This window comes from Melanerpes formicivorus, unplaced genomic scaffold (genome assembly GCF_026170545.1).
Source record: "Melanerpes formicivorus ecotype bairdi unplaced genomic scaffold, bMelFor1.0.p_v2 SCAF_1, whole genome shotgun sequence".
In the NCBI taxonomy this organism is placed as follows: Eukaryota; Metazoa; Chordata; class Aves; order Piciformes; family Picidae; genus Melanerpes; species Melanerpes formicivorus.
Genome location: NW_027142353.1, coordinates 41,174,435 through 41,198,240, shown reverse-complemented (window position 1 = coordinate 41,198,240; position 23,806 = coordinate 41,174,435). Strand labels below are relative to the sequence as shown.

The 23,806-nt window shown below is 40.9% G+C and overlaps 1 protein-coding gene across 3 annotated transcripts in view; it reads right to left on the bottom strand.

Moving 5' to 3' along the window:
- The window catches only part of LOC137442397 (cohesin subunit SA-2-like), a 74,123-nt gene that overhangs the window by 22,847 nt on the left and 27,470 nt on the right, over positions 1-23,806 (bottom strand). For all 3 annotated transcript variants that reach the window (XM_068141104.1, XM_068141114.1, XM_068141122.1), the window contains 8 exons: positions 17,793-17,891; positions 15,673-15,752; positions 4,769-4,876; positions 2,678-2,786; positions 1,745-1,856; positions 793-896; positions 259-351; positions 84-173 (listed from right to left, as the gene is read on the bottom strand). In XM_068141104.1, coding sequence (XP_067997205.1) covers positions 84-173; positions 259-351; positions 793-896; positions 1,745-1,856; positions 2,678-2,786; positions 4,769-4,876; positions 15,673-15,752; positions 17,793-17,891 — 795 coding nt within the window. The remainder of the gene's footprint in view (positions 1-83; positions 174-258; positions 352-792; positions 897-1,744; positions 1,857-2,677; positions 2,787-4,768; positions 4,877-15,672; positions 15,753-17,792; positions 17,892-23,806) is intronic.

Genomic DNA, 23,806 nt, shown 5'->3' with positions numbered 1-23,806 from the left:
GTTCCAAGTCCTACTAAACTCTGTACATTGTCACATAAATTCAGTACATTCCACATGAACCAACTACCCCAATTCCTATTCACCTTCTCTAGATGTCCTGTAGTGTAAATATCTAAATCGTAATACTGAGGAATCTGCAGAAGATTTGCCACTTTCTGTGCATCTGTTGAATACTGCAGAGAAAAAACAGGATATGAGTACACTGCAGGAATTTTAATGAAATATTTAACATGCATTCACAGAGCAGCTGTTGGTTACCTTTGCCAAGAGCTGAGGAAGCACCATAATATAGTGTTCAGTAATTTTGGTACAATCTTCCAATTGTATTTTCTTCTCTTTTACTGACAGAATCTGCAGATAAAGCATTTTGTTTCAATTATAAAATCTCTTAGATTTGGAATTTCAAATGTAACCTAAGGTTGACTCACATGCCTTTGTCTAAAGCGTATCAAGCTAATATAATGATACTTTCCATGGAGACAACCAGATGCCTTTTGTTGTTGTTGTTGTTAACCTTAAATTAGATGCAAATCACTGAACAGCTACATCTCGTGGATAAAATGCTCACCATTTGTCAGTAACATGCTTCAACTGGCTGTTCTCTAATGCTCACTTCCTCCAATGTCCACTACTAATAAGATCTAGAGGTCAAAAGACACCGTGTCATCTCATAAAAATACGCCACTTTCTTCCCTACGATATACATACCACCAGGCACACGCTGTCTGTTCAAGCACATCAGGCAAAGAGGATGTGATTACAGAACAGTAAGTAAGACTAAAATGCACTGACTTTTTTGGCTGCACCTCTGCCCGCCGGAGGATGACCTTCAGCTGCTTCTTTAACCGTTGCAAGCATAATTTCAATAAGAACACTTTCCTGGGCATTGCTCAGTGCTGTAAAGAAATCAGTCCTCTTTCAGCAAATTTCATTTCAGAACAATGAAGATGCAGTAACTTAAACAAAGGCTACTCATTTATCTGAGCAGCTATAGGAAGAAAGATACAGTGTTGCTAAATGAACATGTCAGAGTATTTGATTTGATCTGAAGGCATCTTTTTTCTGTATTTACTAAACAAAAGAACTTCCCAGAGCAGTTAGGTTCCAAAAAAAACCCAGGCAGTTTTAAAAAGGTCTGCTCCTACTGACTACTGTCTCGTTTAGGACAAGCCTGCTTCTTTGAGTACCAAAATGCTTAGACTCTTGGGGTCTACAAACTTTGATTTCAATAACACAACCATCTCCAGGTACACTGCAACAACCATTCACAGAATCATAGAATAGTTTGGGCTGGAAGGGACCTTGAAGTCTATTTAAGTTCACTTTAAAGTCATTCTATAAAAAACTAAACCCCTGGAGTATTAACTCAACACATTGCTCATTTTCTTTTCAGGCATGAACAATAGCCCAACAATACTACATTTCAACCAATACATCCAGATTCTTAAGTTTTGGACAAACAAAATGAATGCTACGTAAGCATTATGGCTTAATTATGCAAGTATTCTTGCTAACTTTCTGAACTAACATTACATAAATAAAAAATACTGAATAAAATAAATATGTTGATATAAATATCACATTGGCACTGCATTGAGTTGCATCTGCTTTGAAGCCCTTGGAGACCACCATTTGAGATCAAAGGGTACTGCAATACCGAATGCTCCTAAACTAGCTGAAGGCAAAGTTCAAAAGCAGTATCAAGAGATTCCTTCAGACAAAACTAAGCTCTTTGTTTACCCACCTTCTTCTTCAGAATTTTTTAATAGAAGAGTGGTCATGCACTCCCAGTCCTTCAGGAATTTGCCTGCCCAGTCCCACAAGCTGTCTACAAGGTATGCAACATGTTTGTGCACCTAAGGATTAAAACCACAAGCGTATAGAAGTAAACACCTCATTAAAAGTAACACAGCTTCTCAAGTTCCTCTCTCTTATCACAATTAAATGTTTGTGTGCTATTCACACACACAATCACACACAGTATTCCATCACATTTAGTCTGAGGCTAATCAACGTTTATAAACCATGTCTTCATTCTGATACAAAGCAGGAAAGTGGGGGGGAGAAGGCAGGAAACACAGGAAAAAGCTTTTCTTTTCTCCTTTTAGGATCTTTCCTTTGTTATTTAAAAAATATCATTAAACTAGCTTCTGTATTGATTTGAGATTGTTGACCATAATATGTAAAATATACCACCTTGGGACTAGAAATGAGTTAACATTTTAAGCAACACCTGTGAAATTTCTTGCAGAGATTCAAACTGCTCTACCTGAGACACCTTGACCAGATGTAGGTCTGCACCGCTGCAGAAGCCAAATACTGAAGTACGAGGTTCCACGTTTAAGCTGATGAAACTCTCAGTACAACTGCACAAAGCCATGGTACAGCAACTCATATCTGCCTCCAGAGTCACAGACATGTGCCAAAAAACCTTTACTCAGTGGTATTTATTTTTCAGGCTGGTTTCAGATTCTCTCATCAGCATAGATGGAAGTTACTTTTAACGCAACAGAACAAGAATATCTTCATTAAAAATGCATCCTAGAGAGCGAAACCATTCCAAGTACCAAACATTTTAGAGCTCATCCCCAGAAAGAGTTTTCAAAATAAAGCCAATACTTGATTTAACATGCAGGACTGAATTTTAAGGGCTTACTGCAAGGACTCTTCTCCTCACCTCACTTTCCAGGAAAAAACATATTAATCTTTTCAACTGGTCAGTACTCGCCCCAAACATTCCTCCGCCTTTGGGCTGAGCTTCTTCATCTCCCTCATGACTAAGCAGCCTGCCAACATAAAAGGAAGTCAGTCCAGTTCTGCCACATTCTCCTTATACTCATTTTCCAGTGCAACACTAATTCTGTCAAGATCCCAAGGGTTGTATTTCTTCTAAATGTCTTATTTACTCCAAATCACATTAGACTTTTTTATCAGATGAAAGAAAAAGAGATTAGATTGTTTTCCATTATGAGAGATCTTCTATCCCTGTGAATGCAGAGACTATTTCTGACAGTTTCACAGGTACCCTGCCAGCTTTCTGGATAACAGATGCAGATTCCACTGTGTCAAACATATAATAAGGTAGGTATTTGCTCATGCTTGAAAAGGTGTGTGCTCTAGGCTGAATTTAAGCCTTAACAACAAAGGAGAGACATTACTACTCAGCCATTACTCACATTATGGCACATCTTGGAACCCAAGCTTCTAAAGAAGGCACAGTATCTTCTATTTATAACAAACAATTTATTCAACTTCACAAATACAGTCTAAAAACTGTTCTTCCTCTTCCCTCTGAAGCATGATATGATACTCTGATTTCCATTTCCCTCTTTATCCAAAATGAGTGTGACTGTACTGCTCACAAAAAGTGCTAACGCCAAAATAAATACAGGAAGGTCATCCCCATAGATTAATGAAAGGCCCAGGTGACTTGGATTTAAGAGCAGGATCACTCAGTGTCTGTAAAAGTTTATACTTTCAGAAAGTGCTTCCATTCCAATTTATGCCATCGAAGTAATCTGAGTTTAAAATACAGGCATTGAGACTTCTTGAAAACCAAGAAGTGGGGAAGACTTGTGTGCTGGGGAGCATAAACTTTTATACTAAACCTTTTAGCAATATGACCAGGGAAAAGATAGTGTTGCTAACATCTCTATCACACTGTAACACAGGTTTCTGCAGCAGGAGAAGCCTGGAAGGAAGAACTGGGCAAACAAGCACAACACTAGGGTTTGCAGGGGCAAAGGGTCCACACTGCACTGGAAAGCTTGGTAGAAAACATAGAGCTGTCACAGGGAAATCCCTTTGATGGCAAAAAGCAGCAATGTTCTGAGAGGAAAAACACCTGATTTATGACAGACTATTAGGACTGATACAAAAGACTAAATATGACTTGCAGATGTGATAGAAACTCATCAAAACAGAAATTCATCTTCATTTGTTCTTCTGTTAGACTTGGCTCCACAAACCCCAGAATGTCAGCAATTCAGCTAAACAGGAGGAGACAACTAGGAGGAGACTGCATGTGTGGAAACACAAACCATTATTACTTCTAAGTTTTCCCCACAAAAGTCTTGCCAAAATATTTTTATTCTCATTTTCATTCCTCTTTGTAAGGCAAAATTATTTCTCTCAGCTGTAGAGACAGAATATTTATTGCTTCTCTTTCTAGCACGCCAACTCCATTCACTTCATGCAACCATTGTTATAAGGAACCCATTTATAAGAGTTACTCCTGGGGAAGATAAACCCTGTACTTCATTAACCTGACAGAAAATTGGGAGGACTTTTTAATCTGCTGCATCTCTCATTATTCAAAGCCTTTACAATGTATAAGGCAACTTCCAAAGGGAGAAGTGGAGGCCATTTTTGTGATTAATCACCAAAGCTATGGAAATCCAGCAGATGCCAGGTGATGAATTAGCTTGTAAGAAGCAAAGCAACAGGAAAAAGAAGAGAGAAGAAAGAAGGTATGCTTTCAACACAACATGGCGTCTGTGGATTAGTCAGCTGTTTCATGTTCTCTGTCGTTAGTCTTGCAACTTTTCTCACACCTATTGTGCCAGGGCTGTGCAGGGGAACAAGTCATTACCCCTAAAGAGAATTCCTCTTCTGATTCAGCAGAGCGAAGCACATCTACTACCCTCATGGTACACACTTCCAGCAGAAAAATGAATGCTTAATGACCCTTCTCAAATAAATCTACCTTCATTCTGAAACATATGAGAATATGCAAAAAGTAGGCATGCAGGCAGGCAAGCAGAGATACCTTTTATAAAGGAATTCCCCAGCTGCTGCTGCAAGTGGACGGTGTGTGGCATAAACAATCTGGTATAGCGTTTCACAGTCTTCAGCTGACAGCACATTCTCACAGTTCCTAGGCAAAAATAACAACGGAAGTTACAGTTCAGGCTTATCTGCAAAGACTACCATGAATGCTATGTCAAACTTTTACTAGACCTGATTCTCCATAGCTGTGCAACTTGTTTACACGGCTGAATTTTCGTAGGGCGTATCTAAAAATGCTGCCAAACACAAATGACAGCATTCTGTCATGCACTGTGTAGAGAAACAGAGGTCTGTGCAAGCTGTGGCAACTCAGGCCCACTGCGCAGACACGAGCAGCAACTTAAAGTATAATTAGGGCTGATTAACGGTCATGGTAAACAGAGTAATAATAGTAAATGAGAAAAACCATGCCTCTACTTTATGCTTTGATGTTCACCACAGAACACAATAAACAAGAATTAGTCTCCAATTATGTAGTACAAATTCTTTTTTTAATTATTTATTACAGCATTTTAAAACCTATATTCTCTTACAGCGAGGCTCAGTCACACGTAAAAAGAAATCGAAACGCATTCCTGACAGCATGCTTATGAGTGTGGCCTTTCTGTGGAAACACATAGAAAGTCACAGCTTTTTTCATTCAGATACACATCTTCAGAATGCCACATGTCAACTAGTAAACCTAGAACACACTGCAAGAAGTGCAAATGGTATTAATATTAACCTTTTACAAAAAGGAAACTGAAGCACCAAGGTCAAATAACCCACCAGAGGCACCAGAGGAGTGAATCCCAAAGCAAGGAACACAGTTTCAAAATGCCTGCTTCTCAATGCCATAGCAATGTCATTGAAGTAAGCTACTTCAGAGAATAGAAGGGCAACATATAAGATCCTTACGCTTACTCCAGCCAGGTGAGCAGAAAGTGGTTTTATTTATTACTGCTCTCAATCCTCAGGTAGTCAGAGTTACAGTTGTGGTCCAATACCTACTCTAAAACTGAGGATTCATGCTTTTCATTTGTTAGGAGTGATGTCTTAAAAAGAAGAGCAGCCCTCCCTGAGTCTACACATTTGTCTCCAAACTCATCACATCCTTTAGCACCCTCACAAGTGACAAACCCCCAAAACATCCTCCAACCTGACTGAACAAAAAAGCTCAACACAAAGTCAGAGCCTCACTACAGCACTGGGAGGGGAAGACAGCACTCATTTCTCAAAGCTGACAGCCCTTCATTTATAGAAGCTGATACCCCATGAATGTTACCTTTACACTGTGTTACTCATGAATCAGTTTGGTTTTTCTCCCATGACTGCTTAAAAGGGTCACAACTCTAGAACAGCCTTTCAATGCAAATGCTGATTTTGTGCCTCAAAAGGTGATAGGATAATCTCTCAAGATAATGCCTCCCCTCAAACAAAAAGAAAACCTGCCTTACATACTTGTAGGTTTTGGTGGCCTTTTACAACAGCAAATTAATAGGACATACAGAAAGTGCTCATTGTGTGTATATAATTAAATCATCACAAAGGAAAATATTTATGTGATTCTTCATCAGACACCTACAAAAATGGGGAAATAGAGCAAAAAATGCATGTATTGAGGTTAAACAGTGAGAAAGTGAGAGAGCATACTGCATTAGTCAACAACAAAAAAGTGTAACAAGTTAGATTAAAACAAAGGCTGACAACAAAGTGCACTTATAGACTAAAAATGCATGATATAGCAAGTCTTTATATTTAAAGGCTACGGGGAATTTACTGAAATCAACCAGCAATCTAACAATGTTTCTGTCATTCTCTTCAATATCAATCTATTATTTAGTTCTTTTAGAGCAGTTGTTTATATGAAGCCTGCCCCTGTCACTTTCTCTCTATATATTATTTCAAACAAACAAACAAATGAACAAAATAACAACAACAAAAAAAAAAACCAGACAAAACCCCACAAAAAAAACAGTTGTGGACAGCTTGAAAAAGATTTCTATACAAACATGCCATGATCTAGAGCAGGCCAGCACTGACCCACAGAATGGCTGAAGACAGACAGCATCTCTCAAGATCACCAAGACCAACTTCCTGCTCAGAGAAGGACCAGCTAGAGCAGGATGCTGAGGGTTGTGTCCAATCAGGTTTTGAATATCAACAAAGTTAGAGACTTCACAACTTCTTTGGCAATGTGTTCCAGCATTGGACCATCCCCACAGTAAAATCCTTTTTCTTAAAGCTTAAATGGAATCTCCTGCATGGACAGCAATGGCAACGAAATTCTGGGTGAATTAAGGGAAAAAAAGAGGGTGTATCATCTTTGGAAGGAAGGAGTGGTAACCCATGAAATGTTTAAGGATGTTGCTAGGTCATGTAGGAAAAGAATTAGAGAGGCAAAAGCCCATTTAGAGCATAGACTGGCCACTGCTGTGAAGGACAACAAAAAATCCTTCTACGAATATATTAATGGCAAAAGGAGGGGCAAGGACAACCTCCACTCCTTGGTGGACATGGAGGGGAATATTGTAACTAAAGATGAGGAAAAGACAGAGGTACTTAACACCTTCTTTGCCTCAATTTTTAATAGCAGGACAGATTGTCTTCTGGACAATTGGCCTTCTGGGCTGGCAGATGGAGTCAGGGAGCAGTACAGTTCCCCTGTAATCCCAGAGGAAGCAGTTAGAGACCTGCTTAGCCACTTGGATCCCCACAAGGACCAGATGGGATCCATCCTAGGGTGCTGAGAGAGATGGCAGATGAGCTGGCCAAGCCACTCTCCACCATTTTTCAACAGGCCTGGGTCACCAGTGAGGTCCCAGATGACTGGAAGCTGGCCAACGTGATGCCCATCCACAAGAAGAGCCAGAAGAAGGAACCAGGGATTACAGACCTGTCAACCTGACCTCCGTGCTCGGCAAGATTATGGAACAGGTCATCTTGAGTGCAATCACACAGCACTTACAGGATGGCCAAGGGATCAGGCCCAGCCAACATGGATTTAGGAAGGGCAGATCCTGCCTGACCAACCTGATCTCCTTCTATGATCAGGTGACCTCCTGGTATATGTGGGGAAGGCTGTGGATGTAGTCTACTTGGATTTCAGCAAGGCCTTTGACACCGTGCCCTACAGCAAACTCCTGGCCAATCTGGCAGCTCGTGGCTTGGACAGCAGCACTCTGTGCTGGGTTAGGAACTGGCTGGAGGGCCGAGCCCAGAGAGTGGTGGTGAATGGTGCCACATCCAGCTGGAGGCCAGTCACTAGTGGTGTGCCCCAGGGATCAGTTCTGGGCCCCATCCTCTTTAATATCTTCATTGATATTCTGGATGGGAGGATTGAGTCAGTCATCAGCAAATTTGCAGATGACACCAAGTTGGGGGCAGGAGTTGCTCTGTTAGAGGGTAAGAGAGCTCTGCAGAGGGACCTCAACAGGCTGGACAGATGGGCAGAATCCAACAGCATGAGATTTAACACATCCAAGTGCTGGGTTCTGCACATTGGCCACAACAACCCCATGCAGTGCTACAGGCTGGGGTCAGAGTGGCTGGAGAGCAGCCAGGCAGAGAGGGACCTGAGGGTGCTGGTTCATAGTAGGCTGAACATGAGACAGCAGTGTGCTCAGGTGGCCAAGAAGGCCAATGGCATCCTGGCCTGCATCAGGAATAGTGTGGCCAGCAGGACCGAGGAAGTCATTGTGCCCCTTGAGTCCTGTGGCCAGTTCTGGGCCCCTCAATTTAAGAAAGATGTTGAGTTGCTAGAACATGTCCAGAGAAGGGCAACAAAGCTGGGGAGGCATTTGGAGCACAAGCCCTATGAGGAGAGGTTGAGGGAGCTGAGGTTGTATAGTCTGGTGAAGAGGAGGCTCAGGGAAGACCTTATTGCTCTCTACAACTACCTTAGCCAGGTGGGGATTGGTCTCTTCTCCCGGGCAACCAGCACCAAAACAAGAGGACACAGTCTCAAGCTGCACCAGGGGAGGTATAGACTGGATGTCAGGAAGAAATACCTCACACAGTGACTGGCCATTGGAATGGGCTGCCCAGGGAGGTGGTGGGGTCACCATCACTGGATGTGTTCAAAAAGAGACTGGATGAGGCACTTGATGCCATAGTTCAGTTGATTAGATGGTGCTGGGTTGGACTTGATGATCTTGAGGGTCTTTTCCGGCCTGGTTAATTCTATTCTACTCTAACATACCACTCAAATGTACATGGTTTTATGTGGTTTTATGTTCTTTTTTTTTTTTTTTTAATTCTTGTATTTCAGTTCTTCTCTTCTTAGAATACTTATGAAAATAGTGAATGCAACACCTATGTGTCTCTATTTTTTAAAAATTCCTTGCTTAAACCATTCAGATAGCTCTAAATGCTCCTCAATGTGCCTGCCATCTCTTTCAGTTAGAATTAAAGACTGCCTTCCCAGTAAAAATGAAGTTGCCTTTCCTTAGAAAAAGACTTAAGGAGCCTATTGGACACCAAATTGAACATGAACCACCAATGTGCTCTTACAGCAAAGAAAGCTAATGGTATCTTGGAATGCATTAAGGGGAATGTTGCCACCAGGACAAGGGAGCTAATCCTTCTCCTCTACTCAGCACTGGTCAGTTCTGTGTCCAGTACCAGGCCCCCAAGTATGAGACACATGGGCATACTAGAGAGAGTCCAAGAGCAGCAAAGGCTATTAAGGGACTGGAGCATCCTCATGTAAGGAAAGGCTGAGATAGCTGGGACTGTTCAGCCTGGAGAAGATTCAGAGGGGAACTTGCTAATGTAAGTACCTGAAGGGAGGGTGCAAAGAAGATGGCACCAAGCTCTGCAGAGTGACAGAACCAGAGACAGTGAGCAAAAAATTAAACACAAGAGAATCCTCCTGAATATCAGAAAACATATCTTTGCTGTAAAGGTGACAGAACAGTGTCACATGCTGCCCAGAGAGGTTGTGGAGTCTTCATCTTCCTCACTGGAGATACTAAAAAAAGCAATCTGGGTGTAGTTCTGGTCAGTTGGCTCTAGGTGGCAGAGCGACTGGACCAGATGACCTCCAGAAGTCCCTTTAACTTCAGCCATTTTTTCTTCAAAAAGACAAGAATTTGCCCTAGTTACATCACACTAAGCAGTGTCATTTCCTACACAATACACGATTAAGTCTGATGCAGCCATGAATGAAGCAACACTTGAGCACCTAATTTTTATTTTTGTTTTCTTTCTTGAATGGAATACCTGTATGTACTATTAATACTTTTCACACACTGATCAACCACTATTCTCTGCCATACAGTGAGGTTTATACTCCAAACTCAAATGAGTGCTTAGGGCTTCTACTTGCCTCTAGAAGTAGCAGTGCATAGCTAAAGCTGCTGCCTCTAACACTGCCACAGCAAATGAGTGCCTTTCTTTTTTACATACATAAGGCAATCATCAAACATGCAAAGAATACTCCAAATGCAACCATAATACTGCTGCAAACTTACAGCCCTCAGAATGCCAGGCAACAGATAAAGGTTAAGCCAGAAGCGCCTGCCAGTGCTTAGATGCCTAAAAATAAAAAGGCACGGCCTTCCACATACCAATGTCATGACATACCATTTTCTCTGCACTTCAGTGTAAGCATGTCACAAAGAAGTTATTGGGATATTCTAGGAGGAGATCACAGACTCTTTTTGTTCTGCATATGGCACCAGCTGAAAGACTTCATATCTTGCTTTCTGTACCATCTTGCTGCGCGTAAGACACATGACTGCTGGAGTCATCTCTCTTGGTCTGTGCCATTGCTTACACCATTCATACCTTATTCATTTGTTTTTAATGGCTAGCAGGGAAGGATCTGGCACACATTACGAGGACATTAGTAATTCAAGGTATAGCACCTCAATCAAAAAAAATTAATTTGTTACTTTTGCACATGAAATTAATTCAAGTTAAACATCCAAATATTCAAATAGACTGTAAAAACATTATTCCTGCACTGAGCACTCTTAACCAAAAGAATGTATGTTGAAAGTATTCTCATGTCTGAGACAAAAACATAACTAGAAAAATCAACTCATCTGTTCTACTACCTCACTCTTTCTACTGTGCTGTCATTGCAGGTATTTCAAGATGACACTTCGGTGATGAGAGAGCATGGTTGTCATTAGGATATGTCAAAAGTCCTTTCTAACCCTCTTCAAAATGGGATTAGCATGTTTCACACCACTGTGATTCTGTGATTATGCTGTGACAGAACGCACAAGATGCACATTACAGAATCACAGAATTGTCAGGGTTGGAACTAGATGACCCTTGGGGTCCGTTCCAACGCTCCTGCCATGGGGAGGGACAGCCACCACATTCATGATGGCAGAAAATTGATGAAGGTAACTTCCAAGAAAATATAAACCCGAGAGGATGAAAAAGAGAAGAGAATAAAACACATGCTTTTGTTCCATTTTGGTCTTTCACTTTGTTTTGTTTGGAATAGGCTTGACAAAGCACTACCATAACTCCACCTGAAAAGGGGTGTGGTGGGCCTGAAGGAATCAGAGAGGAGCTGTGAGGAGCTCCATGCCATTCCCTTTTGATAGTACTTAAACTGTTACTGATGCAAGTATAACTTGCTTCACCACTTCATATGCTGCTTCTATCAATTTAAGATAGCATTTCTTTCTTTTTCTTTTTTCCTTAAAAGCCACTACACACGGCAAAGATGGATGATTTCCTTATTTATACTCAAAGCATGTCTCTCTCTTCATCTTAGTTTTTACTAACACATGGAAACACTTTTTATAATAGCATTTAAGCCTTCAATAAACTTAACAGTTTCTGCACGATGGCTTATCTGAACAACCTTGCTGGATACAGTCCATTTGCCTAACAAATGTCAATTCCTCCTGTGAAGTTCATAGCTTAGCTATGAAATAACACTAGGCAATCACAGAATTCAACTCTCTGCTAACACTGAATTACTTGTCACGTGACATCTATCACTAGTAACACACATTGTATTACTTGCCATGACATGCTTTGCCAAATCCACTTCGAAAGCCTCTCCTCCAGCCTAGCCCCTTGGTCTCCAAACTAAAACATCTTTCTCACTCTAGTTGGAAGGGAGACTAAGATTTTTAAACACAGCAGTGATGCACCTCTACTTGACTTGGGCCTCCTGCACTAAGCAGGACACTGGGAACTTCCATTCCTTGACTGTTGAGATCAATTGACTCTACTGAACAATATCAAAGCACCGTGGTGAAAATTGATGTATTTATCAGCTTCACTAAATAGTTTTTAAACTATTTCCATGCAGTCCTCAATATCTGCAAGATACACACAATTCTCAGGCAGCTCTTTACAGATTTCAAACTTGAGAGAGAGTATTTAAAAACTTGAGAGCTTTGTATTTCAAACTCAGTTTAATTTCTGGTTACACTTACCTAATGCAATACAAAGTAATCTTCACCTTTGCTAATTACATATTAAAGCTATTTGTAGATTTGTGCCTCTACCTGTACCACTTGTAACCTTTCTTCATTCATCTACTACAGTTACTTAATTACTTTTGCTGCTCTCTTCCAAAAATCTCTCTAATCTTTTGGCAGTTAAGCAGACAAAAATGAGCAGGCAAAAATGAGAATTGTCTGTCAGTAGGCACACCAAATTAATTTGCCTCCTAAAGGGCAATGTTTTCAGTAAGATTACTTGGTCTATCATTATCACTCATGTTTTCTCCCTCTTTATTTCCTTCCTAGTTCTGTTCCCTCTCAGATTCTTTGCAACATTAATGCTAACAATTATGCATAATTCAAGAGCATTAATAATTTCTATGATGCTAAACCTCATAATCTCATTTCAGTTTGGGGATCACATCATGCTGTGTAAAAATAGAAATCTACTAGTCCAAAGATCTTAGCATTCAATTGAGACAACACACAACAAACAAGGAAAAAAAAATCGCAGCTCACAGAGACAGGTAAGAAGAACATACAAATAGAGATTTTTAAATACATATATATATATATGTGCCTCTCAAGAGGGGTCTGAATCAGCACTGGAATCATTTGTTTTTTTAATAATCATCTAAGTGAACTGAGAAGATCAGAGTTTTCATTGCCTCTCTAGCCAGCAAGAGTGAGAATGCAAAGGCCAGCATAGTAGTTTTATGAGCCAGTAGTGTGCAGAATAGTCAATATATATTCCACAGGACCAAAATGCAGTGATGTGTAAGAGATGGTCAAAGCTGTTGCTAGCATATATGGAGCACAGCCATAAAGTATCAGAAAAAATAGCTAACTGGCAATGAGCTCTTGCTACTATACTCACCCAAAAGACAATAACAGAAGCTAGTAGAGGAATTACTGACATAGTAAAGTCACAGAGCACCCAAGGACTAACTGGAGGAAAAAAGTTACTCCTGGTCTTGCTTCCTGCCAACACATGTCATGAAACAATGAACAATTTATTCCAAGATTACAGACATGTTCTAAAGGTCAGTACTTGACTGCCTGATTTGTTAAAAATAATCCAATATTCAAAATCAAATGCAGGAAGTTCATGAGATAGAGGTTCTTGCCAGTAGCTTTAAAAATAGAAACTTGATCTGAAAGGTCTCGTGTGTCTCACTAGATGAGCAAGTCGTTGGGAAACTAGAATTCAGTTGTCAAATTTGCAGATGATAAAAGTGAGCCATCCACAGAGAAACCAATCCAGCATGATAAAAGTGGCAAAAGAACTGATTACATCAATGCACAAAAGTGGAAGTATGACTTATAAAGGCTGTCATTTATTATTCTTTAAAGGAAGGGGAGTTGTGGTCCCCAAATCCATTTAATGCTTTACTGCATGCATGAAGCAGTATTACTGCTCAATATCCAGATGTTAGCTTTGAGCTATGAGAAACACCAATTTGAAACACAATAGCCCTAAAATTCCTTTGCTTCTTGCAATGCCAGCAGTGAGTTCTTTCTGACACTGCTGTAGGTGCTGTGGCCTAAGCTTCTCCCTGTTAGAAAAGCACCCTGATGCAGGCAATTAAGAAATCTGTACATGTGGCTGTGTTGTCTGCATTCTCTTCATACAGGTGTTACAGACTGCTCAGTGCTGTTTTTATCAGAAAGAAGAGCTGTCACTGAATTTGCTTATTGAGTCCCCAATTCCCACTTTTATTACAATTAAGCCAAATCAGCAGAGCTCAGAGCAAGTAGAAGGGGAGAAGAGGCAGATAGGAGGATGGCTGTGCGATAGACACAAATAAAGCTAACTATGTATTTCCTAGTTCTCCACACAACCCAGTTTAAAACAATTTTAAAATGTATCATTTTACTTAGGAAAAACTCCATTTTGTGATGGGAAAACATCATTCAGAACACTTTAGAAGGCATTTATTCACATTGGACGTCATATTAAAGAAAAATTAGGAAAATTGCTTCAGGGAAAAAGAAACATTGATCAAACTTTTATAGCTACAGCTTGCATTAATGAGAACATGATCATTTACAATAAAGCCAGAGGTGATAAACAGCTGCAGTGCCAATATAGCACTTCTTATTTGAGACACAGAACAAGAACAGCCATGATTCATGTAGAGAATCTTTGTACTTCTACAATGGTATGCTGCTCCTCCTAGCACAGGGACACATTATACACATAGACATAGTATTGTGCTTTGTAGGGATGTAGAAAAAGACATTGTAAACACAAACAATATAGCCCTAGCTACTACTAGCAAAGCCCAAACAATGGTATTCCCTTCAGAAAAGCACATTATGTTCACAGCATCATAGGCTGTTCTGATGTGTATGTTGAAGTAGGCCTAGAAAAATGCCACTTGCCACTCAAATGGATGGAGTGTGAAGTGAGATAGGAGAACAGACTACAAAGCCAGCATTTCAACAGACAAATGTACTTGAAATTTAATGTAAATACCTACAACACCATATTATTTGGTCCATTAAAGTCAATATCCTCATCTAGCAATGACCAATACTTTGGGCTTAAACAGAAAAGTAAATCTTGCAAGGCTATTGGACAATATGCCATGCTGTACATGGATGTAAGCATCTGCATCAGTAGAATTCAACTTATAGTCCAAGACAGAAGAGGCAGTTATTGAGTCCTAACATCTTGACTATATTAACAATTAAATGGAGTGGGTTTTTATTCTCATTTTGCATTGAAAGAAGAGGGAGAATGTATTTTTCATATATTTTGCAAATAAAGCCATTTCTAAAATAAACATTCTGCTCAAGGATGTATCAGAACAGGATTCATATAATTCTGTGACATTAGTCTAGTTGTCCCCACACTTAAGCTTTCGATTACCCTAACAAATCTATGTCTGGCAGGTAATTGCCCAAGAAAGCAACTCATCTGGCAGTTTTCCACAATAGCAAAACCAAGATCATACATTTCACCATTCCTGTCAGTCAGTCTACTGTGGGCTCAACAGCTCCCAGGTCCTCTGACATGGAGTCAAGAATCTACACATTCGAATTCTTGCAACAGCCTCAAAGCTCAGGGTTTCCAGCATCAGGTGGGGAGACAGGGAAGATGGCAGAGCTCCCTGAGCTACTGGCCAAAGCCTGGCAGCCCTGGGAGAGAAGATGGGATGGGAACCCCATCTTCAGTGGGGACTTCCCCTGAGACAGGCAGATGCTCTATCTGAGGAAAGCCAAAATGAAAAAGTGGAATTTCCTTTCAGAGGGAAGATACAAAAAATGTAGCTTTCATACTGAATCTCAGCACAAGGATTTTCTTAACAGTGGTATTTCCCACGGAAAGAAATGCCATGTCTTGAGCAGCTGCAACTCACATCCTGCCAGGAGCTACTGTTTCCCAGTATGTAACTGATCACAGGAAGATTTATGAGGATTGTATCTGGATCTTGTTGCCATTAAAACAATACAGTAAATTAAAAAAGAAATTATTTACTGTGACATAAGCATCAAGAGTTTCATGGCTTGAACTGCTACTTCATGGTCCTTGTCCAGAGGCATGGACACAATTCGATCCTAATGGATGCAAAATGACAATAAAAAGATGTAACATGGTCTGTTCTCAACAAACACATAGTTTGGCTACAGCTACATCACCTACACTAGTAGAGCAGAGATTTATTTTTATTTCAGCAGCTATTTCCTAAGAGACACAAGGCAACTTGATTACTACCAAGTAGTTCCCCAGCCCCTGAAAATTAACAGCATGTTAATTTTTTAACTGAATTAATCATGCAGTAATATGATACTTTTTTATAGATGTAATGTATGCGTTCACAAGAAATCAACTACAGTCTACAAATTAAAAGTGACTGACAACTTGTTTCTAAGATGTTACTACTGGCAGTTCAGTATGTTAAATGAAGGTAAGCCTCAAATTACAAGCATTACATTATCAGTTTCTCCCATCAACAATAAAGTGTGTGTACCTACACATTACAGAAGCCAGCGCCTTGCCGGAAAGACAACTGGGACTTGAATCATAAGGGTACTTCATGGAATAGCAACAATATTCCAGCATTCACATTACTGTAATTTGGTGCACATGCAAACACCTCAGAAAACAGTGGAAATGTTCCTGCCCTATGTAGCTAAGAACTTGCCCTCCTCAGTGTAGCCTACATCTTTGAGGTGTTCCAAACCTTTGAACTAGCTTGTTTGGGGTCTAACAGCATTCTCTCTTGACGTATAATTTCTGAATCTCTAGACTTATTTTACTTTGTACCTTCCACAGCTCAGCTGGAAAGTGTGGAAGTCCAAGAATCCCAAATTCAAACACCCAAGGGTAAGAGAGGGAGCATTGCAAAACTCCAGCTTGTGGGAAATGGATTCATGGTTCTATGATTACATTTCCCATCACTGAGAAAGCATGATTTAAACTTGGAAAGATTCCCGATTAATCTGTGTTTTGTGTGTAGCTGTTTGGATTTCTGCTCTTCAGAGAGGAAGGAATTGTTGTGTTTGGGTTGGGGTTTTTTGATTGCAGGATGAAGCTTGCAATAATATATATATATACACACACAGACTGGAACTCTTTCATCAGTCTTTGAATACCAGCCCAGTAGCTGGTTATCCAGCTTACAGCAATCTTCTGTTAGACAGAAAGATAGGGGATACCACATAACCGTTTAAAACAGGGGTTAATCTTTGATCGCCAAGTTTCAGTCTGAATAATTTACTCTTAAGATACCAATATTAATCTATTTCTTGAGAATGTGCTATAGGTATTTTTTTATTATTAGCAACTTCTTTGACATACAGACAAGCCCTGTCCCTTTTGCAAAAAAGAACTTGAAATGCCATCACATGCAGGCATTGATTATGTACTGATGCAGAGGGACTGAGCTACCAGTCACAACATCCTGAACTTTCTTATTGAAACACTATAAAGGCACAACCCCACTGGGATAAGAGAAGCTGACAAAATCATTACCAAGGGCAGGATTAAAAAAAAGTAAAGGCCTTACTTCTTAAATGAGTCAGGAAGTTGGAATATGATAAAGGCAGCGTACAGCATCAGTGCAGCCACAGAACAAGCTCTCCTAATTACAGCATATCACCTGACTTGTTCAGAAAGGAGATAAGAGATTTATACTGACATGGTGGACCAACAGAGAGCCATTCCCACATCAGTGTGATATGTGGTCAGCCACTCCAGTATCTACCAGATTAATCCATTATAATGGGTGGAGGGCAGGGAAAAAGGGGTGGGGGGGGAAGGAGACTATTAAAGTATGAAGCTCTTTGTAATCTGCCAAAGATCCTGGAAAAAATGTGGGCCATTCTGGATGAATGGTGGAGAAAACCACCCACGGTGCATGTTAACACCATTTTGTGCATGAACTAAAGTGAAACACAAAATTCCATAGAAACAGAGGGAAATACCTCTGCACAACCACTTCACCCACTCACAGTCAAGCAGGCTGCTTCTGCTGTACTCTAAGCTCCTGTCAGTCAAGGGGGAGCTGAGTGGGGAGATCAGCTCCCATCAAAACACCAGACCCTGTGCGTACACCCAGCCCAGACCTGAAGAATAGCAAGCAGTAACCTATTTACCTTGAATCTGCTAGTAAAGAGATCCATCCTGGAAACAAGTTCTTTTCTTCTATAAATGCCTTGCAGTCCCAGAAGACACTTCAACCGCACTTCAGCTTGCTACAAGACAGAAAGAAATAAACTAACAATAAAAAACATGTATTTTTGGTGTCACTCTGCTGGCATTATATTATGCAAGAGTTCTTATGGGTGCCTACAGCAGACTACCCAAATACTGCCTCATCTTCTTTATTAATGACATTGGTACCATTTTGTTTGTGCACACACACAGAGGAAGGCTGCAGTAAGCAAAACTTAAAGATGACATCAAAGTTTACATTAGGCTCCCTAAGAGTCAAAGAAAATCTCACAGACCTTACAGTTAATAAAAGCAACAGAATACCAAAGATGCAAGAATTGTTCCCTCTATGACAAGGTAATCCACTTAGTGGATGAGGGAAAGGCTGTGGATGTTGTTTATCTGGGCTTTAGCAAGGCATTTGACACTGTTTCCCACAGCAAACTCTTGGAGAAACTGACTGCTCATGGCTTAGTTGGGTGAATACTTGGCTGGGTAAAAAACTGGTGGGATGGCCAAGCCCAAAGAGTGGTAGTGAATGGAGTTAAATCCAGCTGGTGGCCAGTCATGGGTGGTTCCCCAGGGTTCAATCTTGGGGAAAGTCTTACTTAATACCTTTATCAGTTACCTGGATGAGAGGGTTGAGTGCTCGCTCAGTAACATCAAAGTGGTTGGGCCTGTCAATCTGCTTGAAGGTAGGAAGGCTTTGCAAATGGATCTGGACAAGCTGGATCAATGAGCTGAGGTCAGCTGTAAGAGGTTTAACAAGGCCAAGTGCCAGGTCCTACACTTGGGTCACAACAACCCCATGCAACACTACAGGCTTGGGGCAGAGTGGCTGGGAAGATGCCCAGCAGAAAAGGACCTGGGGGTGGTGTATGACAGCTGTCTGAACATGAGCCAACAGTGTGCCCAGGTGGCTAAGAAGGTGAACAGCATCCTGGCCTGTATGAAAAAAAGTGTGGCCAGCAGGAGTAGGGCAGTGACCGTGCCCCTGTACTCAACACTGGTGATGCCACACCTCAATTACAGGGTTCAGCTTTGGGCCCTTCACTACATGAAGGACACTGAGTTGCTGGGGCATGTCCAGTGAAGGGCAACAAAGCTGGTGAAGGGTCTGGAGAACAAATCTTATGATGAGTGGCTGAGGGAACTGAGATGGTATAGTCTGGAGAAAAGGAGGCTGAGGGGAGACCTCATTGCTCTCCACAAGTACCTGAAATGATGTTGTAGTGAGGCAGCTGTTGGTCTCTTTTCCTTAGTATCAAGTCACAGAACAAGAGGAAATGGCCATAAATTAGGAGGTTTAGCTCAGATGTTAGGAAAAGTTTCTTTCCTGAAAGAGCAGTCAAGCACTGGAACAGGCTGCCCAGAGAGAAGCTAGAGTCACTGTCCCCAGAGGTGTTAAAACAAAAATGTAGACTTGGCACTTCAGGGCATGGTTTAATGGCCATGGTGCTCTTAGGTCAACAATTAGACTCCATGATATTAGAAGCCTTCTCCAACCAAAACGATTCTATGATCTAAGACAGAAAAATCACTGTGCTTTTTAAACTTAAAATGCTATGGATACCTGAAGAGACACTTAAATGAACTGCAGGCTTTGAATGAGTCTATTCATATTTCTTCCTTAATTCATCTTGCTACAATAGCAGTAAGAATAATCAAGGAAACCCAAGAAAGGAGACCACCTACACATAGGCTATCCATTATAAGTTCTTGTTCACCTGCTTAGAGGATGACACCCAGTAGCAGCCTTTGATAAACATAAGACAGCTTTTTGCTAGATCAGCAGGTAACAATGAGAACGGATTTCTAATCTATCTGTAACAGACCAACAATAAATATGCTACATTGTACTTTAAAATTAAAGGCCTTGCCTGAAAAGCTGTTGTCTACACCTACTGCTTCCTACACCCACCAAGGGCCACTAAGCACAGAACTCACAAACAGTCCCAACTTGGCACCCATCACTTCACACTGGCACAAACTCAGCTCAGACAATGTGTACTCAGTCCCAGCTTCAGCTGCCCTTAGTATTTCATCACAAGGCTTTGCTTGTGAAGAGGGGCTCCATTTGTGCTTTAGGAAAAAGGAAAAAGTTTGTGATGGTTTGCTGGATGGTCATACAGCCCTTGGCATGCAGCTAGTAATGTCACTTGCATGTTAGTCAGGTGGCAATCATGCATGGGCCTACAGATAAAGGTTTAATATATTAAATAATACCACCTGCCTTCTAAGCTATCCATTTCCCACCTGAAAGCTCTCAGTCATAATCTGTATGTGTATGTTTCTTTTAAGTGTCAAGGAAACTAACTCCAGTATCTATGAACAAATAAGTACTTTTACTATGACTAGATCTGCTGCTTTCCTATGCTTTCAACTGCATTTTCTCCTTCTCAACCACCTCTTCTAGAGTCATCACACCTTATAGCTTCTTGGTCACTGAAAATTACTTCACGTGCTTCTAAAATTATCTCACTATTTACCTTCAGCTCCTTTGACAGCAACACAGGCAAGAAGAAACATCTGCTCCCCTTGCCAGAACTACCTTTCTGATCTTGACAAAATACCTGCCTGTTTGGTCTTCCAAAGCTGTGACAGAGTGAATGGGGACCATGTAAGCACATTTTCAGGACACTCTGAAGTCATGCTGTGCCTCACAGAATACTTCTACTCTGAACTGCAAACAGACTGCCAGAAAGCATCAGAGACCTCTACACATGCTCTAGCCCTGCATGAACACATTTATGAGATTTCAGCCTCACCACAATCACAGATGGGGCCATTCAATACTGCAAATACAGGCTGGGGTCATCTGATCACTTTTTAGCCCTCAGCACTCCCCATATAATTGGGCAAAGTGGGAAAACTAGGTCTACTTCTGAATTGCTCCAAAATAGCAAAAGAAATTCCAGCTTACCTGCCGCTTAACAGTTCAAAACACTGCCCTCCCAGAAAAAAAAAATAAAAAAGAAAACACAGTACATATGCATAGAGATTACCTGTGGAGCAGAAAACCGCTACATTAACACATCTGTTTGGAGGAAGTATTTCAGAAGCAGCCATAACCATAGGATCGGTTTCTAGAGCCATGTCGAATGGGAGGCAAAACTAAAAACTTTTTCAGTCTCCTGAAATTTGCCAGGATCATGTGATCAGGACAGAGAAGTTGATTTCAACAGCAAGTTCCTGTTTCCAAAGGATTTCTTGAGGGTTTTCAACAGCTTAATGAGAAAACCTCAACATCTTGCCCTGAAGTTCCACACAGTGCTAAGTCTAACACAGGAGGAAGTCCCAAGTGTGCATCTCCATTGACTTTACCTTCCTCTCTGCTAGTCCTGCCCTTTACCTTCCCCATTCTTATTCTTCATTGTCTGAATTTTTCTGGTCTTTAACCCTGAACTTTTTACATAGCACTTCCCTTCCACACCTGCTGCCCAGATCAGTACTGGTTTGGATTGGAGATGCTGATTTAGTAGCTATATATTCCCTTGGAAGAACAGCAGTGCCTTTGAGCACATGTTAGGTGCCTGGGTTTCACAAATGCACTGACAGGTGACTGGGCTTACATATAATAGCACTGTTCAGCTGCACAGAGCTGTCAGGTTTGGTATCAATTTGGCCTTCAAAAATTAAGTTAAAATACTCCTAGCAGATGAGCATAAACTCCCTAAAAATGTCTCTTCATAGCATTATTCTACAACTCTTACTGGACCAAAAAGAGACCCTTATATGCAGTTCTGAGAATAGTACCACTGAATTTGGAGCATCTTCTTGCACCTAAGAAACATTATATTTTTATGTGAAAGCTTATTTTCTATCAGGGTATAATGGCAAAACAGTGTATCATCACAGTATCACATTAGCACCAGGGTTGGAAGAGACCTCAAAGATCATCACGTCCAACCTGGGGGAAGAAGGAACAGTTCATGGGAAAGAAGGAACAGTTATATTCAAATAAAAAACTTAAGACAAAAAATGTTAATTCCACGCTTGCTTCCCCCTCCCCTCTTCACTTTAAAGCCTCCCAAGTGACTGAACTTAATCTCTATTTGTAGAACTGTAGATGATCCTGGCCAGGCTTCCCCCCTCCCCCCATCAGAATACTTTTGTGGTTGCTCAACTCTGAGGTCTAAATTATTTGGCAAACTTCTCCATGTTTTATTCTAAAAGAAAATTTGCTCTGGGAGATATCAGTTTCTTGCTGCCCACTCCCAATAAGATAGAATGGAAATGCTTATTAAGGAAGAGTAGTGGGAAATAATATTCAGATGTATATAAAAGCACTGCTGCTTCTGTTGCTGCCAGAAATGCCCTGCTCTCATTTTGGAATCAGGCAATTTAATAGTGGCTGCAAATCACAAAGCACAGCCAAGAATGCAGCCACCAGTAATGGCACACTACCAGCTCTTGGCCAAATGTGGAATATGAAAGATTTCTCACTTTGTCTCTCTGCTTGCATCTGCATTGCTTTCGGATAATAAGCTTATGAAAAACAACCATTTCCAGTTCCAAATAAACGACATTGGATGAGCCATGTGCATTAATCAGAGACACCAGCTGTTAATTTTCCCTGTACAGCACTGGGAATGAAGACACATCATCTTCAAAAATGACTTTTTCTTTGAGAATTCTCACAACTGAACACATACTAAAAAGATATTCTGATTAGATAAAATTTATGCAGGAGAAGATGACAGGTTCTTGATAGATTTGTTCTGCTAAAAATCTAAATACTACTTCTACAATACTGCAGAGGGAAGTAAGAGGCTTTGTGCTCCCCCTCCTGGCTTTGTGGAAAACTACAATTTCATTCACAGGACAGAAACATCACCTGAACCTGACACAGAACTGAGGACGTAGTATGATAGCTGTAGTATCAGTCAGGGTTGGAAGCGACCACAAGGATCATCGAGTTCCAACCCCCCTGCCACGGGCAGGGACACCCCACACTAGATCAGGCTGGCCAGAGCTTCATCCAGCCTGGTCTTAAACACCTCCAGTGACAGGGCCTCAACCACCTCCCTGGACACCGCATTCCAGGGCTTCACCACAATAATGATGTATTTTAACCTCATCAGGCTTGAAGAGGCTCTGAGCAACCTGATCTAGTTGGGGATGTCACTGCTTACTGAAGGCAGGTTGGACTAGATGACCTCTAGAGGTTACTTCCAACCCTGTGCACTCTATGATTCTATGATCAGATTTACAATGATACCAAAAAAACACCCAAACACTTCAGAAATCAGACAGAAACAACATGCACTTTAAAAGGTGGCCTGCAGAAGTACAGTGTGTCAATTTCAGTGATTAGCCATTCACAATAAATATTCCTATCTGCCTAAAATCTCCCATGCACTTTAGAAGCATGAGGGGGAAAAAAAGCCTGGTTTTGAGCTACTGGGATTTTTTTGGTGGTTGATTTTGTCGTTGTTGTGGGCTGCGGTTTCTCAAGGGTTTTATTTAGGGGTTTTCAGGAGAGGGTGTTTTGTTTGGATTCTTTTGTTTGGGTTTTTTGTTTGTTGGGGGGGTTTAAGTTTGTGTGGTTTACAGGTTTTGTCAGTATTTTTCTACCTAAAAAGAAATATTAAATCTACTATAACGGAAAGGAGAAAACTCTTTGGGAAATGACCGGACTTTCTGCAAGTGTTTGCTCTATCCATTTCACTCCACATGAGAAATGCACTACAGAAGATTATTTTACTATAGGCAATATTCATTTACTCATTTTTTTATAAAATGAAACAAAACAAAATTGACAGCATGTGGTTCAATTGGTAGTGCATAAGACTGGGAAGAATGGGAAGGCTGTGAGTTCAAGCCTGCAGTGGGCAGTAGTGTCCTCCCTACTCTAGTCATGAGGTCTGTGGTGACAGGTTGGACTCGATGATCTTTGAGGTCTCTTCCAACCTTAGTGATACTGAATGTTACTGAATGTTATACTGAAAATCTT